At 33.8% G+C, this 19,222-nt stretch overlaps 1 protein-coding gene across 6 annotated transcripts in view; it reads left to right on the forward strand.

The window, feature by feature from the left end:
• The window catches only part of UBR3 (ubiquitin protein ligase E3 component n-recognin 3), a 226,700-nt gene that overhangs the window by 104,323 nt on the left and 103,155 nt on the right, over positions 1-19,222 (forward strand). For 3 of the 6 annotated variants that reach the window (XM_072751893.1, XM_072751891.1, XM_072751894.1), the window contains exons 20-25: positions 2,480-2,621; positions 6,656-6,760; positions 7,793-7,966; positions 8,151-8,183; positions 9,781-10,241; positions 18,189-18,277. In XM_072751893.1, the coding sequence (XP_072607994.1) occupies positions 2,480-2,621; positions 6,656-6,760; positions 7,793-7,966; positions 8,151-8,183; positions 9,781-10,241; positions 18,189-18,277 (1,004 nt within the window). The remainder of the gene's footprint in view (positions 1-2,479; positions 2,622-6,655; positions 6,761-7,792; positions 7,967-8,150; positions 8,184-9,780; positions 10,242-18,188; positions 18,278-19,222) is intronic. The other 3 variants (XM_072751895.1, XM_072751896.1, XM_025994075.2) reach the window with 1 other exon arrangement.

The raw sequence follows: 19,222 nt of genomic DNA on the forward strand, positions 1-19,222 counted from the left end.
TTTTATAGTTTTAGCTCTTATATTTCAGTTTTTGATACATTTTCAGGTAATTTTTACAGATGATGTAAGGTGGTGGTCCAACTTCATTCTTATTTATGTGGATATTTCTTGAAGATTTGATAACTTTCCTATTTAACTACCTGGGCCTCATGTAATTTCATTTATTCATTCATTCATTCATTCATTCATTCATTCATTCATTTATTTATGTGAGAGGAGTGTTATTTATTTATTTTATTTTTTTAGGAGTGTAATTTAAAACTAACTCACTTTTTTAAAAGCTTATAGCCTTACTTGGGATTTTTATTTCTTTTTGAGAAGGACAGTCAAGTTTTATTTTTCTAGGAAAGATTTTATATTGTCTCAAGTAAAGAATAATAAAAAATTATCTTTGCCTTTTTATTCCTATTATTTATTAGTTTGCTGTTTCTTATTCTTGATTAGTTTTCTCAGAGGACAGCCAGTTTTACTATTTTTTTTTTAAGAATAAACCTTGATTTTGTTGTTTCTTTTCTTCCTTGTTTTCTATTTTGTACCTTTTTCTTCTTTATTATTATCTTCTTTCAATTTAATTTGGATTTTCTCCCTTAGACACTTAGTTTTTTTTTTTTTTTTTTTTAAGATTTGACTTATTTATTCATGATAGAGACACAGAGAGAGGCAGAGACAGGCAGAGGGAGAAGCAGGCTCCATGCAGGGAGCCCGACGTGGGACTCGATCCCGGGTCTCCAGGATCACGCCCTGGGCCAAAGGCAGGCGCTAAACTGCTGAGCCACCAGGGATCCCGACACTTAGTTTTTGACTTTTTACAAAAACACATGCATTTAATACTGGGGTTTTCCCACGTACAGCTTTAGTTGTATTCCACAAGTGTTTCTATATAGTTTAGGTTCTGAATTTAAAATTCTATTATTATAATTCTGTATGAATTTCTAAGAACATCATGTTATAAAATGTCTACATGTCTGAAGTTTTGCATTATCATTTAGTGGATTTCTAGTTTTATTTATTTTGTGACAAGTGGTCAAGGCCCATATATCCATCCATTTTTGGGGTATTTTTTGAAATTTACTTTCAATCTTAGTATTTTTAAAATTTTCATAAATATTCTAAGTGCGTTTAAAATTATATGTATTTTCTAATTATGGGATGTTCTTTATTTGTCTTTTGGTTCAAGCTTATTAATTATGTTGTTAAAAATCTTCAAAATCCAGGGGCTCCTGTGTAGTTCAGTCAGTGAAGTGTCTGACTCTTGATTTTGGCTCTGGTCATGGTCTCAGGATTATGGAATTGAGCCCTGTGTTGGGCCCCATGCTCAATGGGGAGTCTGCTTGAGATTCTCTTTCCCTCTGTCCACCCCCTCATACACGTTCTGTCTTTCTCTAAAATAAATAAATCTTTAAGAAATCATCAAAGTCTTTAGCAATTTTTTTTTCCTTGGGCTTTCTGTTAGAAATGTGTTAATATCTTCTGTTATGATTGTGAATTTGTCAGTTTCTCTGTGTAATTCTCTCAAATTTTACCTTTTGTGTTTTGAGTCTGCTTTTACTTGTACATAAGTTCATTATCATTATCTTCCTGGGGAGCCTGTTGTTCTTGCACCACAGAAGAGACAGATAAGCTTTCTTATTTTTCCTTGTGAATTATCCTTTCACTGAGGGTGAAGCTCTTCAAAGGTGCCAGCTTTATGTGAGATCTCATTCCATCTCTAAGCCTTGTGTGAGCCTCTTACTTTGAGATATACTTGTTCAAGGACTTTAAAACCATTGGTAAACCCATGTTAGTGCTTGTTGTTAATTCCTTGTTCTTTTTCTGGTAACTGGGGAACTTCACTTCCTGTTTTGTGAGTTCAAATATGCATTCAGAGGATTACATTTTATGTTTTGTCCAGCTCTCTAAGCCATTGGTAGGTGGGAGAATTTTTAGATTATCTATTTTTTTTCAATTATTGCAACTGGAAATTTCTTTGTTTAGTAGTTTACGTTGTATTCTTTGTTTCTTTCCTTTTATTAACATTTCCTATTCATATAGTTTTTTCTAGTTTTCAGCTTAGGTTTCCCTTGTTTTTATCTAATACAAAAAGAAATAATGTTTATTGTGAAAGAATAGATATGTGTTTGGCATTTTTGAGCAATTTGATTAAAAATGGTACTGCGTAGAAAAATATGACAAAATTATGTACAAATCGCTACTGTTATTTTTAAAAGATTTTATTTATTTGTTTATTTATTTATTTGAGAGAATGAGCAAGAAAGAAAATGCAAGCAGGGAGAGGAGCAGGGTGGAGAGGGAGAAGCAGACTCCCTTCCAAGCAGGGAGCCCAGCGTGGGGCTCAATCCCTGGGCTCTAGGACCATGACCTGAGCTGAAGGCAGATGCTTAACCAACTGAGCCAAACAGGCACCCCTATAAATCACTACTTAAACCACAGTTTAATCTTGAGTCTATCATCTAATTTTAGTTTTGCTTTATTTTTACAGTTTAAAACAGAGTGGAAAATTCCCTGGAAATCCCTGGCCTCCCTATAAGAAAAGGACGCCACTCCATCCCAGCTATAAAGGTCTTATGAGACTTTTGCACTGTAAAACTTTACACATTGTGCTATTCACTCTGCTTTACAAGGTACAGTAGTAATTTGAATAGAAAGACTCAGATTAGAATTTATTTCCATATTTTTCAAATAAAAATGTTAACATAATATTTATGTAAAAGTACTACTTATAAAGCAAAGTGTATTTATTCTTTTTTTTGGTATTTATATATTCTAAGTTGAAAATGGAGTAGCTACACCATTCTTTGTGGGAAACTATTCATCTTATCCAGTTTCAGATAGAAATATCTATTTATGGCTCTTATAGAACAAAAAGTGAAATACTGTAAAACTAGGAGAAATGAAATGAACAATAGGGACCAAACAGCCACCAGAATCCATTAAAAAGACCAAATTAAGCCATGAGGGCCAGTGACCTTGTGTTTCAGATTATTTTCTTCGTTTTTTTCTCTCTGATCAGAAATGTGACATGGAGGGATTTGAATGGTTTTCTATGTGTCAGTCTTAAGAATTTGCTTTAGTAAATACCTCAGAAACTTTCTGAAAAGATAGATGCTTTTATTTTTTTGCTACCTAGACTTTGTTTTATTCTTGGGTTTTCTTATTGTAGAGCTGATTTATTTATTTATTTATTTATTTATTTATTTATTTATTTATTTGACTAACATTAGCTGTGTACTCAGAAATTGCATACATAATATTGTAGAGTATATGTAAATATATAACAGGCATATTTATTATCTAACTTGGGTAAGAGATTAAAGACAAAAAAATATATAGTCGTATCATATAGATAAAATAACTATAGACATCAATAAAGTAAGTATAGACATGATAAATGTTACACAGAAAAGAAAAACTGTTTCTTATTCCTAATTACAATTAGAAAAATTAAAAGAAATTTTAAAGAGCTTATTTATTATGCAGATTTCTAATACACAGTTAGAAAAGAAAAACTATTGCTTCTTATTCCTAATTAGAATTTGAAAAATTAAAAGAAAATTTTAAAGAGCATATTTATTATGCAAATTTCTTATTTATTTATTTATTTATTTATTTATTTATTTATTTATTTATTTATTCATGAGAATACACAGAGAGGAGAGAGAGAGAGAGAGAGAGGCAGAGGGAGAAGCAGGCTCCATGCAGGGAGCCTGACGTGGGACTCGATCCCAGGTCTCCAGGATCACGCCCTGAGCTGTAGGCGACGCTAAACCGCTGAGCCACCGGGGCTGCCCTATTATGCAAATTTCTAATGGCGATATACACATTTTTTTGATTACTTAAAAAAGATACATTGCATTTAGTTAGGTAGACATTTGGTTGTTTTCTTTAATGTTTGCTTTGTAATGAAATAATACTTTTAGATTTCTGTACCCCTCATTCTTTCAGCTTTACCCCATGACCACTTTTTCATCTTACTTATAAAAGTTATTCCTGTTAAGATTTTAGACATCTGCCTCAAATTGAATTATTTTCATTAATTTCTGAGATGATTATTCAGTAAAATGAATTAAAATATTCTTCATCAAAAAAGGTAGAATTTTTTTGTTAAATAGATATTTGTATTTACAGGCTTTTTTAATTTTTTTAATTTTTTAAAGATTTTATTTTTTTTATTTATTCATGAGAGACACAGAGCGAGAGAGAGAGAGAGAGAGAGAGAGAGAGAGGCAGAGACACAGGCAGAGGGAGAAGCAGGCTCCATGAAGGGAGCCCAATGTGGGAATCCATCCCGGGTCTCCAGGATCACACCCCAGGCTGCAGGCGGCGCTAAACCGCTGCGCCACTGGGGCTGCCGTATTTACAGACATTTTTTGGATGCTTACATATACAAGATTTTTGTTTTAAATACTACTTACATACTTTGTTTAATTCTAGCAAAAATCTTCATGAGTGAAAGCTTTCTTCTTACTTACCAGACATAATTACTGAGTTTTAAAGGTTAAAAAACTAGTTCAGATGGTGAAGCTGAGTACTGTGGTAACAGTAATAAGTAATAGATCAATAATTCATGATATAAAAAATTAAAGAAGCCTTACTGCAAATAATTTGTATTCTTTTCAGTTATATTTTTCAGTCATTTCATTTGCTTAGTGTAAAAATAGTGTATTATCAAAAATAGAAAAGCAGTGTTTTAGTTGTTATAAGATTATTATGAACAATTTTTAAAAATCTCAACTTTATAATTTCTTAATTCTAGTGATAGAAAAAACTTCTCTAATTGACATTGCATTGGCAAGTCAACTTTCTAAACATTAGTGTCAGGACAGCATCTCATCTCCCATGTTTAATGTTAAAATCATTAATATAGAACATGTTAATAAAACTTAGAAAATCATTCTTAGTCAATTTTTTCCTTAGCTTTTAAGTTACTCATTTGAAACTGCAAGATGTACTGCCACAGAATTTCAAGCCAAAATTTGAGTTTAGTTAGTAATGTTTTATTTATCAAGAGGAGGCATAGTTGGGAGTCTGAAATCTGTTCTAGAATTGCTTATACTAGCGGGGTGTGTGGCCAAGCCTTAGTTTCCTTTCTGTAAAGTAGTGGATTAGAAAGGGTGAACCTCTATGGCCTCCCAGCCTTCAGTCACCTCCTCCTGCTGCATTCCTCCTACCATCTGCCTACTGTTTGTCGAACACCAATTGATAAATACTGTACTACATAAATTACAGATGTTAACTTGTGTAATCCTCACAATAATTCTGGTCTATTATTCCATTTTTTAAAAAAGATTTTATTCATTCATGAGAGCCACAGAGAGAGGCAGAGACATAGAGGCAGAGGAAGAAGCAGTCTCCCTGTGGGGAGCCTGGTGCAGCACTCAATTCCAGGATCCTGGGATCATACCCTGGGCCAAAGGCAGATGCTCAACCACTGAGCCACCCAGGTGTCCCTATTATTCCAGTTAAAGATGAAGAAAACTGAGGCCTCTGAGAATCTGTTGTTCAAGGTCAAAAATCTAGGTATATACAGAATTTGTATAAAATAGATTTTTAAAAGGTTTTTGGAGGTTTACTCTCCTCACACAAAAGATGAACAGAAAAAGAAAAGCCTTCTTAATAGTCAAAATAAACATTAGAAAGGCAGCTAACTGAAAGTGTTTATTCTTTAGTCAGAATAAATTAGCTCTTAGGTGACTAAGTCCTTTTTTAAGCCCACTCAGCCATTTGATCAGTTTCTATGAGGCCCATCCTACAGTGTCCTCTTTTGTACTCTTGACAGTCTCACCTACTGCTGGCAAGGAACCTCATCCTTTTACCCCTTCCATCATTTGGTCAGATGGCTTCCTTATAATGAGGAGAACATGATGGTTGCCAGGCGATTTTTTTCTTATGGTGTTTTAGGTATCTTCCAGTTTTTGTTGTATCATATTGAATGAATGATTGTTGTAGGCTAGTTCTGAAATCCTGCATAAGATGTGTAAAACTTGCAATGTGTAATCTATATAAGGTCAGATTTCTCGATGTTTCCTCAGAGAAGCCTCTCTTTTAGTTGCATCCCTTTTTTCTTTCTCACCCATATAAACCATATACTAACACATACATTTACTCAACTGCACAAAATACTCAGGCCAAGAATTTTAATTTTAGAGACATTTTAAGAACATTAATATTCTATAAATATTTATTGGGCTTGCAGTTACATGCCAGGTGCTATGCTAAACACATTTGCATGAATTATCCTATTTAGTACACTTATTAATCTGGTATTTTTGTCAGGAAAAGAATATCAGCAAATGAGAATGCAAAATATTCTTGTTAAATTATTTTATTAGATACTAGCATATAATAATGAATTTAGTGGACTACTTAACATGGTACCTTTAGAAATCCATGAACCCAGTATTTCTAGATATTGCTTCTAATTCTGTGTGATCTTGGGAGGGAACGTTTTCTTTTGATTATAGTTTGTCCTTTCACCAAGATGTAGCTTTACTTATTTTTTGATCATGCTGTGTGTGTGTGTGTATATATATATATATATACACACACACACACAGATATATGGTTATGTTATTTTCATCTATAACAACATGTCTTTGGATACTTAAATATATTTATTGAAAAAAGTAATTATGAGGCATTTTTTCCCTCTTTAAAGATTTTGATGGATCATCAAAATCTGTCAGAACACGTACTCTGCATGGTTTTATATCTGATCGAATTAGGACTTGAAAATTCAACTGAAGAGGAATCAGATGAAGAGGTAAGTAAATTTCTTATATTTTTAAATATTAAAGTTACAAAGTGCCTTAACAAAGGTAGTGTGTCATCTGTAAACTTATTTATGGATTCATTAAATGTGTAAGATTTTCTTAACTACTGGAAAAGGCCCTTTTTGATTTTAAATACGTATGTTTTAGAGGTTTCACTCTTATGATATTGAATTTGTGATTTGTAATTCATAATGTACAGATCTAAGAAAAATGGCTAATGCAGTTGGTGTTATGCTAAAAACATTGATTACTGATAAATAATTGTGTTAGGACTTATTATGTCTGGAAATCCTAGTAATTTTATCAGGGATTATTTTTGAGTATCAGATTCTCTCTGGAAAGGTTTTAAGTTAATGAAGTAATATTGTAATATGGGAGAATTTTTAAAGTACTTGAAAATACAAGTTGTTAATATGTTATAGGACTTTAGAAGTATCTTTTCCATAAAAGCCGTTGTTACTACAGATTGATTATACAAGTTCCCCTTTCTCCAAAAAGACAAAATACAGCACAGCACAGTAACAGCAAAAAACAAAGTAAAAAGACTAGGCAATATGTTGTCTAAGTTGAATCAACATATATTCTTTCGTAGATATTAAAAGATCATTAATATTTCTGACTAGGTCAGACTTTTGGTTGATTTTTTTTCAGACTTCCTACAAATATAATGACTCATAATATAGTCAAGATATCATTGATTGTATTATGTATTATGAGTTATTATGAATAGATGCTGAAAAATATTCTGTACTGTTAAGTATTTCTAGATTGAAAAATGTATTTTTTTTTTTCAGGATAAATTTAGTTGACTTCTGTTGAACTTACCCATATTAGTATTGAGAAATTTATTCTTATATTCTATGTTTGAATTTGGGTTTATTAGCACTTTATAATTTGAAGATGAGACTATAAAGGATTCAGAAATAAGACAAATGGTGGGTGATTATTTAGGTTAGCTACAACTCCTTTGTACATTAGACCTGACTTGGCAAGGTTTCATATTCATTATTTTCATGTTTTAGGTATCAGTATGTGGACCAGAACGTTGTCATGACAGTTGGTTTCCTGGCAGTAACTTAGTGTCAAACATGCGACACTTTATAAACTATGTTAGGGTGAGAGTTCCAGAGACTGCTCCCGAAGTAAAGAGAGACTCACCTGCAAGTACCAGCTCTGACAGCTTGAGTTCTTTACAAGTAAGTGTAGAAGAGAGAAAGATGAAAAGGAAAGTCTCCATGTCATGTTGGAATATATTGTTTAGATCATCCTATGATACTAAAAAGCAAAATGTGGTTGTACGTAACTTTAAGTTGTCTTTTGTTTTCTCTGGTACATCTAAGCAACTTTTGCCTCACACATCTTTTTCCTTTAATCTGCCAGAGTTCACGAAGGCCAAAAGTTCTTCAAAGAGAGGTAGATGTATTTGATATTTGCATTAACTAGCAATATGGCTTTAACTGGAAATCGGAAAACACTTTGAAGTATTTGTGTGTATATGTGTGTGTTTAATATGGTTAAATTTTTTAAAAAGCTTAATGTGTGTGTTTAATATAGTGATTTAGGCTTAATTTTTAAAGAAAATTCATATTGAAGTAATACTTAGTATTTAATAGTGGGTTTTTCTTAGGATTTTGGATGAATTATAAGCAACACATTTGGGTCTGTTTGCATTTAGCATTGTTACTAACATCTTAAAAGTGAATGTTTCCTAAATCAAAATAAATTTAATTGCTGGTAGCATGTCCATTTTTAGATTTTTTTTTTTTTTTTTTTTTTTTGCTTCCTATGGCAATTAACTTTGATAAAATAAGCCCACAAAATCTCAATATATTTATATTTGGATTTAGTTTGAAAACCAGCCTTTTCATTGCATGTAGCTTAATTAACTATTTTTTAAAGGCAGAAATGAAAAATCTTGAAATGACATGCCAGGTAACTAAACTTAAACATGTCTAATCCCTACAATCTATTTTGGTGAGTAGAGAGCACTGAATCAGACCTTTCTCTTAGTAGAGTCCATTTATAGGATCTTTCTTTGCCTTTAACAACATATTTTTGCTGTGAACACCATAAAGAATTTTGATCAAATTGGAATTTTAATAAGAGGCAGCTTTTGCCTCTACTGGTGGTACAGAATACTTTGAAAATCAGTTTGGATGTTAAAAAGCAGCATATACTATAATTTACCTCATAAAAGCTCAACTGATATTGGAGCACCCTTTCTATGATTGCTTAAAAAATTAAATCCGTTAAACTGACTCAGATCTTAATTAAAAGATGATTTCTATGAGCTCTGATGCAACTTGACTGCTTTGACAAAAGGCTATTTAGAAGATAAATTATTGAGGGAAATATTTTAAAAATCTGTTCAAATAAATTATAGTGATATTCAAACATGAAGAAGATCAGTTCGATTTTTTATCATTATATTTCATTTTAGTGAAACTAAAGCAAACTAAGCATTTGTTAGAAGTAATTTTCAAACTTTGAATTTCTTTAAAAATGAAATTAATTAACAGTTCAGATTCGTTAATTTAGGAAAAAATTTATAATTTACTAGAAAATGTAGCAGTCTTGTAAAAGAATTCTTTACAACTATAGAAGTATAGTTGGCACATGATGTTTTATTAGAAGAGTATAGTATTCTTGATGAATATTGAGTGAAACATCTTTTTTTCCTGTAAACTGGTGAGGAACTTAGTGTATGATTCCTCTTTAATATTGGTATTAATACTATTCAAGCTTTGTTTACTTTCTCTGGTAGATAGACCTAGGTGGGTGAGAAAAGAGGTATTATCATGGATAACCACCTTTCTCCCCAGAGTTGTTTCCAGATTGAAACTAAATGTATTTAAGAGAAGTGAAGGGACAGATTTACTTAAAGGGCAAATCTATTGAATAAATCTTCGGATGACTTTGAACATTCCCTTTGGAAAATGTAGTATTAATATGTTTTTACACTTAATACTGAATAACTTCTCTTGATTTTTCTTTCTTTTTTTAATGGTAGAATTCTGGTACAGCTCAAGTTTTCAGCTTAGTAGCAGAGCGTAGAAAGAAGTTTCAAGAGATCATCAATCGCAGTAGCAGTGAAGCTAATCAGGTGGTTCGTCCCAAAACTTCAAGTAAATGGTCTGCTCCTGGTTCAGCTCCACAATTAACTACGGCCATTTTGGAAATTAAAGAAAGCATATTGTCTTTGCTAATTAAACTTCATCATAAACTCTCAGGAAAACAGAACTCCTACTATCCTCCTTGGCTTGATGACATAGAAATTTTAATCCAACCAGAAATTCCTAAATATAATCATGGAGATGGTATAACTGCAGTAGAAAGAATTTTATTAAAAGCCGCACTGCAAAGCAGAATGAACAAACGCATCATTGAAGAGATATGTAGAAAAGTGACCCCTCCTGTACCACCAAAAAAAATCACTGCAGCAGAGAAGAAAACACTGGACAAAGAAGAAAGGTAATTTTTATTTTTCATGTTTTAAACATGTATGGTACAGTTGAAGATTTGATATATCCCCTTTTTGGCCATCTGCGGCTAATCACCAGAGTGTTTAACAGGTATAATCATAGCTGATTAGTTTGTAAGATAAAAGGAGCCAAATACAGTCAGTGCTTGTGCATGTATTATGCTGGAGTTAATTGGGGGGGGGTGAGAAGACAAGAGTTAGTGACCCCAACATTAAATTACTACCCTAAACTTGTAGGCAGGCCCCTTTACAAAATTACTACTTTTGTTACTACTGTAGGTTATCTAATTCTGCTATTTTCAAAAACTATTGTCAGTTCAACTTTAAATGAGAATAGAAAATTAAAAAATATTTCTCAGAGTAAAAATTTGATTTAGTTTTTTTGATCTTTTCCAGTCATATGTTTTCAACGTGTGATTACTATTTATTAAACAAGTAATATTTTAAAGACATACTTAGGGGGCAGCCTGGGTGGCTCAGTGGTTTAGTGCTGCCTTTGGTCCAGGGCATGATCCTGGAGACCTGGGATTGAGTCCCACATTGGGCTCCCTGCATGGAGCCTCCTTCTCCCTCTGCCTGTGTCTCTACCTCTCTCTCTCTCTCTCTCTCTCTCTGTGTTTCTCATGAATAAATAAATAAAATCTTTAATCTGTCTCTAGTTTTTGGAACTTTAAGTTTCTTTTATTTTGTTGTTAAATCATAAAGTGCTTTTAAAAATTTTAAACTAAAAAAATTTTATTTAAGTGAACTCTTAACCCTCAATGTGGGACTCAAACTCATCACCTTGAGATCAAGAGTTGCATGCTCTACTGACGTAATCATCCAGACACCACTGTTAAATCATATTTGTGAATTAAAAAAAAAAATCTTCGTTTCTGTTTACCAAGATAGGGGAGGATGGGGAGAGGATACTGGAGGACCAAGATAAGAGAGGCTTAGGCTTAGGGTTAAAGTTGATATGCCCAGTTTTGTACATTACTGAGTTTAAAGAGGACATTTGGCTGGAGATGGGTTTGAGACTTAGGGGTGAGTTCTGAGTTAGAGCTATAGATGTGGGTATACAGGTAGTAAAGGCTTACATGTGGAAGACTGTGTACAGTAAGAATTGAGAATACTTAATATAGAACTTTTATAGAATAAGAAAAACATTAAAGGAAATGATTGAGGGAGTCACCTATAAAGGTAACTGAAGAGTGATGGCTAGAGTGGAAGAGGAAGAACACTGTAGAAAGCAGTCAAGATGGTTTAGAAAGGAAGAAATGTAGTGAGATTATGCTACACAAGTTCAGATAAGGTTGGCAGTTCTCTTTGATTCAGTAGTTAGAAGGCCAACTTTTGGTAACTGTACCAGGAGCAATTTAAATCACATATACAGTTGTACTTTATTTATGATGTAATTAAATTTGTTATAGTATATGCAAAAGCCTTTAGTATATTAGGAATGTAGGAGAAGGGTGCCTGGGTGACTCAATTGGTTAAGTGTCTGCCTTCAGCTCATATCATAATTCCAGGGTCCTGGAATTGAGCCCTGCATCAGTGACTCCTTGCTCCTCAGAGAGTCTGCTTCTCCCTCTCCTTTTGCCTCTCCCCAAACTTCTGCATTCTCTTCTCAAATAAATAAATAAATCTTAGGGGAAAAAAAGAATGTAGGAGAGTTTTATTTCTTACAGTACTTCATAAATAGTTGTTATAAATAACTAACATATCATTTATGTGACAGTTCATTAATTTTGAATTAGTAATTTCCTAAGATTTAATAGATCTACTGATAAAATTAGAAGGCTGAAAACTGGGTAAAATTTTAATTTTTGTTAACCTCTTAAATTGATATTTTCTTGGTTATGGAATAATGTCTTTTTTTAAAGAAGATAAACTTTTAGTGAATCAAAGTTTATTTTATTTTGTTATTTTGGTTTGTTTTGTAATTATTACTCATACTAAATGTGATACTGGAGTAGTTCAAATGCTATTTTTATAGAGGCTCTAATGCTGTTGTAATAAATAATACTCTGAAAAAATTTAAAGGTCCCCCCTCCCCTTTTGGGCTTTGTTTCCTTTGAGTGGTGATAATGATATTGACAAGGCCTTGAAGCTAATTCTGTAGCAGAAAACTAAGGATTAAGATGAATTTATTTGAATTTCACTATGCTTCTCACAGTATCTTTTCTCAATTTATTTTGGATTTTGGATTAAGTTTCATCAAAGAGGCCAAAGAATTTATAAACATTTATTGGTGATCCATTCCCAATTACCTCATCTCTGGAAAAAGTTGGCATTACTTTTATAACAGTAACTCCATAGAAAACAAGATACAAATAGGAAACCTTTAGATGGTTTAACAATACGAGACATGGGATGCCTGGGTGGCTCAGCGGTTGAGTGTCTGCCTTCAGCTCAGGTTGTGATCCCAGTCCCAGGATCGAGTCCCACATCAGGCTCCCTGCATGGAGCCTACTTCTCCCTCTGCCTGTGTCTCTGCCTCTCACTGTGTGTTTCTCATGGATAAATAAATAAAATAAAATCTTAAAAACAAACAAACAAACAATGTGCAATGTCAGTGTCTCCACTTTTGGGAAAATAATGGAAAATTCCTGAGTTGTACTGAGTCTGGCCATAACTTCCTTGTCTTTTCATTTTTATTCACGTTTATGCCCAATTTTAGAAAATAATTACCTAAATTAATAAAAAATTCACAAGGGAAAAATAATTGACATTCTTTTTCTGCAAATCATAGAAAGTTGGTATAGAATTTTTTTGTCGTTAAGCAGCTTAAAAACAGCATTCATTTATTTACTCACATTTTCTATATGTTGAAGTGTAGGTGGGGTGTGACTGGGTTCTCTACTCAGAGTCTCACAAGGCTGAAATCAAGGTGAAAGCCATAATCATCTGGAGCTTACAGTCTTTCAAGCTCATGTGGTTGTGGGAGAGTAGACGTGCATTTTATTTTATTTTTTATTTTTATTTATTCATGAGTGAGAGAGAGAGAGGGAGGGAGGGAGGGAGGGAGAAACACAGGCAGAGGGAGAAGCAGGCTCCATGCAGGGAGCCCGATGTGGGACTCGATCCCGGGTCTTCAGGATCTCGCCCTGGGCTGCAGGCGGTGCTAAACCGCTGTGCCACCCGGGCTGCCCTAAACGTACATTTTAATGCTGGTACCAAGCAGTTACATTTGAAGTTTCCTAATGTTTGGTATATGGATTTTTTATGTGAAGTGCTCTTTTATGAATATACTTTAAATGCACATGTAGGGATCCCTGGGTGGCTCAGTGGTTTAGCCGCCTGCCTTTGGCCCAGGGCTGATCCTGGAGATCCAGGATCAAGTCCCACATTGGGCTCCCTGCATGGAGCCTGCTTTTCCCTCTTCCTGTGTCTCTGCCTCTCTCTCTCTCTGTCTCTCATGAATAAGTAAATAAAATTTAAAAAAAATAAAAATAAATGCACATGTAAAGGTGATTTATGGAGTGGCATAACTCAATGATTTAATTAAAGAAACTTAATAAAACTAAATTTACAGAGTAGTGATATAGGGGATCAAACATGTATTTTGTCAATGCTGTTGTTTCTTGTAGCATTTTTTGAGGCCCACAGAATGCTTTCAGCATCTATGGCACATTTTTGTTTCCGTTTCTTTTATGGTGGCAAATTTTTGTCCTTTGAAGATGGATTTAATTTTTTTAAAATTTAAATTCAATTAGCTAACCTATATTACATCATTAGTTTCAGATACGGAGTTAAGCAGTTCATCAGTTGCACTTAAAATGCGGTGCTCATCACATCACATGCCCTCCTTAATGCCCAACACCCAGTTACCCCACACCCCTCTTTCCCTCCAACAACTTTCAGTTTCCTCTAGTTACTAGTCTCTCATGGTTTGTCTCTCTTATTTCTTCCTTTTCAGTTTTCCCTCCCATCCCTTATGAGCCTCTGCACTATTTTTTATATTCCATATGTGAGTGAAGCCATATGATAATTGTCCTTCTCTGATTGGCTTATTTTGTTCAGCATAATACCCTCCAGTTCCATCCACATTGAGGTAAATGTGAAGATTTCATCTTTTGTGACAGCTGAGTAATATTCCATTATGTTATATACCACATCTTCTTTATCCATTCCTCTCTTCTCTGTTGATGGATACCTGGGCTCTTTCCATAGTTTGGCTGTTGTGGACATTGCTGCTATAAACATTGGGGTGCAGGTGCCCCTTCAGATCACTGCATTTGTATCTTTGGGGTAAATACTAGTGAAATTGCTGGGGTGTAGGTAGCTGTATTTTCAACTTTTTGATGAACCTCCATACTATTTTTCAGAGTGGCTGTACCAGCTTACCTTCCTACCAACAGTTGAAGAGGGTTACCCTTTCTCCACATCCTTGCCACACATTTGTTGTTTCCTGAGATGTTAATTTTAGCCATTCTGACGAATGTGAGGTGGTGTCTCATTGTGGTTTTGTATTTCCCTGATGCCTATTGATGTTGAGCATCTTTTTATGTGTCTGTTGGACATTTGTATGGCTTCTTTGGAAAAATATCTGTTCATGTCTTCTGCCATTTCTTGACTGGATTATTTGTTTTTTTGGGTGTTGAGTTTGTTAAGTTCTTTATAGATCTTGGATAAAGGATGGATTTAATTCTTAAAACCTTTTTCTTTTGAAGAAATCTCAAAGTTACTGAAATATTTCAAGGATAACACAAAGAATTTCCTAGACCATTTCAGAATAAGTTGCTTTACCTTGGAATACTTTAGTATTCTGTAGATAAAAGGACTTTTTAAAAATATATATAATCACAATCCAGCTTTCAAAATAAGATAATTAACATTTATTTGAGTATAAGATTCTTAGATCCCAAGTTTTGACAGTTGCCCAGTAATGTTTCTTCTAGCAAAAGAAATCCAGTACAGAATCACTCATTGAATTTGGTTGTTTGTCTCTGGTCTCCTTCAATTGGAATTAGTTTCTTCAGTCTTTCATTTTCTTAACCTTGTCACATTTTTGAAGAACACAAGGCAGTAACATTGTAGAATGTCCCTCCATTTGGGCTTGTCTACGTCCTCTTATGTTTAGATTCGGGTTAAGAATTGTTGTCAGGAATATCAAGGAAGTGATGCTATTTTCTTTTGATTACAGCCCTATCAGGTGTCACATGATTTCAGTTTGTTTTATTTGGGGATTAATATTGATTACTTGGTTAAGGGGTATCTGCCAGACTTCTTGACTGTCAAGTATCCCTTTTTTCTCCTTTGTAATTAATATGTAATTTGTGGAGAGGTACTTTGAGATGCTGTAATATCTGTTCTCACCAACTTTCATTTATTTCTGTCAGTTTGGATTTATGGATTCCTATTTCATTTTATGGGTTGCAATCTCATATGCTTGCTATTCATTTTGAAGCTCAAATTACTCTGGATTTGGCCTGTGTGATTGCCTTCCAGCTGTGTTCTTTTGATGTATCCCCAGAATTCTTTGAGTTTTCTTTTTTTCCTGGGGCAAGAAGATAGCCCAGCTTCATCTTGAATTTGGAACTAGACATTCTCTAAGGAGTTTTGGTTACTTTCTATCTAGAAACCACAATCCGTGTGTTCATTTTAAGGGATATAACTATTTTCAGTCGATCTTGGTAGACAGAACTAGGAAAAGATGTGTGTTTTTGTGTGTGGTGAGGGAGCGGTGGTGGAGGGAACAGGGAGAGTGGTATTAAGTTCACTGTGAGTTCACTCTGATAATTCCAATTCCAGTCCAACACCAGAGAAATCATTCTTACTTTATCTTTTTCCATACTTCTTACCCTGCTCCCACAGTGAGAAACCTGGCAACCATAATTCTCAGAAGATACTACTTTTTAAATCTGTACCCTTGTATGCTAATCAATTTTTTTTAACCTTTTCCACAAGAATGCTCTCTTACATTAGACTGTTGGATCATGGCACCAGGCGCTAGGCCATTGTCTGCACTCCACCCTCCTCCGCCCCACCAACCCCTGACCCCAGGCCTTTCAGGAAAGGAACAGAGGTCAGAAGTAGATTTAATTTTTTTTTGAAATGGCCATTGTCCTTTGAGAGTTAAGTTTGATGAATAAGGTGAATGATCAACTTGGATAAAAACACTTTGGCTCAAAAACAATGTAAAAATAAGAGTTGTAGTTATAAAATAATAAAGTAAGTTTTCTTAAGTAGACCAGATCCTAAATTATGTTTAAAGTAAATATTAGAAAAGCATTATTAAATTTTTTTTGAACATTATTGGCAAAAATATGTAATTTCTCATGGTAAGGTAGACCACAGTACTTTATACCTGTTAATGATTATCTCCACCAATTGGATGGGAACGGTATGTGAATAATCTAAAAATTATTATTAGCATTCTTATAATACTGTGTTCTATATCCTTGAATCATTTCAGGTTAATGAAGGAATTTTTTTAGGTTTCCAATAGAAATAACTTCTTAGAATCTCAGTTTAATACTATCTTTGACTATTATAGTATATCAATATAATAAATAGTCACTAAAAGACTGCTATAATGTGCTCTATCCATTATGGTTCTTTAGATTTTTTTTTATTTTTTAATTAAAAAAAGTTTTTATTTAAATTCCAGTTAATGTCCAGTATGATATTAATTTCAGGTTTCCATGATTTTTTTAATGTCCTTTGTATCACAGGCCATGATAAATCCCTTTTTGAGTTTTATTTAAGTAAAAAGTTTGTTTCTTTTGTTGAACTAATATATTACTTATATTTTTAACATTTTTCTTTTTCTTCCTCCCTTCTTGTTTTAAATTACTATTTTAACCCTTCTTTTTGGGGGGTAAAATTTTATGCTTACTAGTATTGTTAGCATCCCCAAATCTAGGGAAGCCTTTTTTCTTTATTAGTTTACTTTTATTTTCTTATTCTTATGTTTTAGTCCTTTGTATTGAGTTTTGTGCGTGTGGTTTGGTTTTTTTATTTTGTTTTGTTTTACAACCAGCCTTAAATTAAAATACACTTGGGAAGTAGGTAAAAGGTAAATAATAAGTAATTCATAATTGATGAATTAACTGAAGAGAATGTTTATGCTTAGGTTTGAAATACAATTTATTCTTTATGTTGTTTTTGAGACTCATATTTTTGTACTTGAAACAAACTTGGAATATTTTTTAGTAGAAACTAGGAAATTTACTGGCTCCTGCTTGTTCTCTTTTAGGAAAGACGCTATTCTTAATGTAACAGTAAATCTGACTATTCTTATCTTTTAGATTCTGTTTATATCCACACATCCTAGCTTCTTCTAGTAACTAGTTTGCTGTTATTTGTGCTTGGGGTTAAATTGTGAGTTCCTTGCTAAAAAAGATTTTTCTTACTCTTGCTACCAACTGACATATAATTAGGAAATTTTGTTGTTGGAAATTCAAATCTTCTATCTACTTTAATTATTTCACATTTTGGGCAGCCCCGGTGGCGCAGCGGTTTAGCGCCGCCTGCAGCCCGGGGTGTGATCCTGGAGACCCAGGATCGAGTCCCACATCGGGCTTCCTGCATGGAGCCTGCTTCTCCCTCTGCCTGTGTCTCTGCCTCTCTCTTCGCTCTATCTAAATAAATAAATAAATAAATAAATAAATAAATAAATCTTAAAAAAAATTTAATTATTTCACATTTTAAAGTAAATATTGGCTTTTTCTTACCTCTTTAAGCCAATGATCTTCAAACCATTTTAAAACAGTGGAGGGGTGCCTGGGTGATTTAGTCAGTTAAGTGTCTGACTCTTGATTTTGGCTCAGCTCATGATCTCATGGGTTGTGGGATTGAGCCCCACATGCCACTGCTGAGCGGGAGTCTGCTTGAAGATTCTCTCAGGTTGTCCTCTTCTGTATGCCAGGGACTTTTCATACAGTATATACACTCTTGAAATATAGTAAATCCTAAAGACATCTGATACTTACCACTTTATTTCTGTTTAGGCGACAAAAGGCTAGAGAGAGGCAGCAGAAATTGCTTGCAGAGTTTGCTTCACGACAGAAAAGCTTCATGGAAACTGCAATGGATGTTGGTAAGTTAAAATTTACTAGTTTAGAACTCTTATAATGACACATATTACTATAGGGATTATCTAGTTCAATTTTTACCAGTTTTTAACATTACAGACAGATGATTTCTCGTCTTTATTTAAAACAGTAGAGTGATGGGGGATCCCTGGGTGGCACAGCGGTTTAGCGCCTGCCTTTGGCCCAGGGCGCGATCCTGGAGACCCGGGATCGAATCCCACGTCGGGCTCCCGGTGCATGGAGCCTGCTTCTCCCTCTGCCTATGTCTCTGCCTCTCTCTCTCTCTCTCTCTCTCTCTCTCTCTCTCTGACTATCATAAAAATAAATAAATAAATTAATTAATTAAAACAGTAGAGTGATGGAGGAGGATCAGACTGTTATTACAGGCAGTTTATTTGGTTATTGCATAGTTGTAATTATTAGTTCTTTCGGATGGTAGCAATATGATATATCCTCTGCTATTTTCCTCTATTAGATTGTCCTTTAGATTTGTGAGGTTCACCAATATGATTTACTTCTTTTGATTTTTTTTTTCCTGTTAAATTATCCTGAGATTTTTAAAATAGCTTTCAAATACTTTTAGTGCCTCTCTTTCTGCTACCCCTTCAATATTTCTTAAAAACTGGTTCCATTTACTTTACTTCCATTAGGATTAGCGTTAGCATTTGTACAGTGAGAGGGGATGCCATTTTCCTGTATGATAGTAGATTGTTATGAGTAATTTATTTTACAAACTTTTCCTACCTCTTGCATTCCAGTGATTTTTTTCTTTTTTCTTTTCTTTTTTTTTACTTTTAGACAGAAATGCTGAAGTAAAGTTGTGTATGTAACACATATACACATATGTGCAAACATGCATACATTCTTTCACAACTTAATCTCAGAAATGACATAGTATTTCTGTACAAAATACATTCTCATGCACTTTTGTGCACATAAGCACACATAAT

This window comes from Vulpes vulpes, chromosome 3, assembly GCF_048418805.1.
Source record: "Vulpes vulpes isolate BD-2025 chromosome 3, VulVul3, whole genome shotgun sequence".
In the NCBI taxonomy this organism is placed as follows: domain Eukaryota; kingdom Metazoa; phylum Chordata; class Mammalia; order Carnivora; family Canidae; genus Vulpes; species Vulpes vulpes.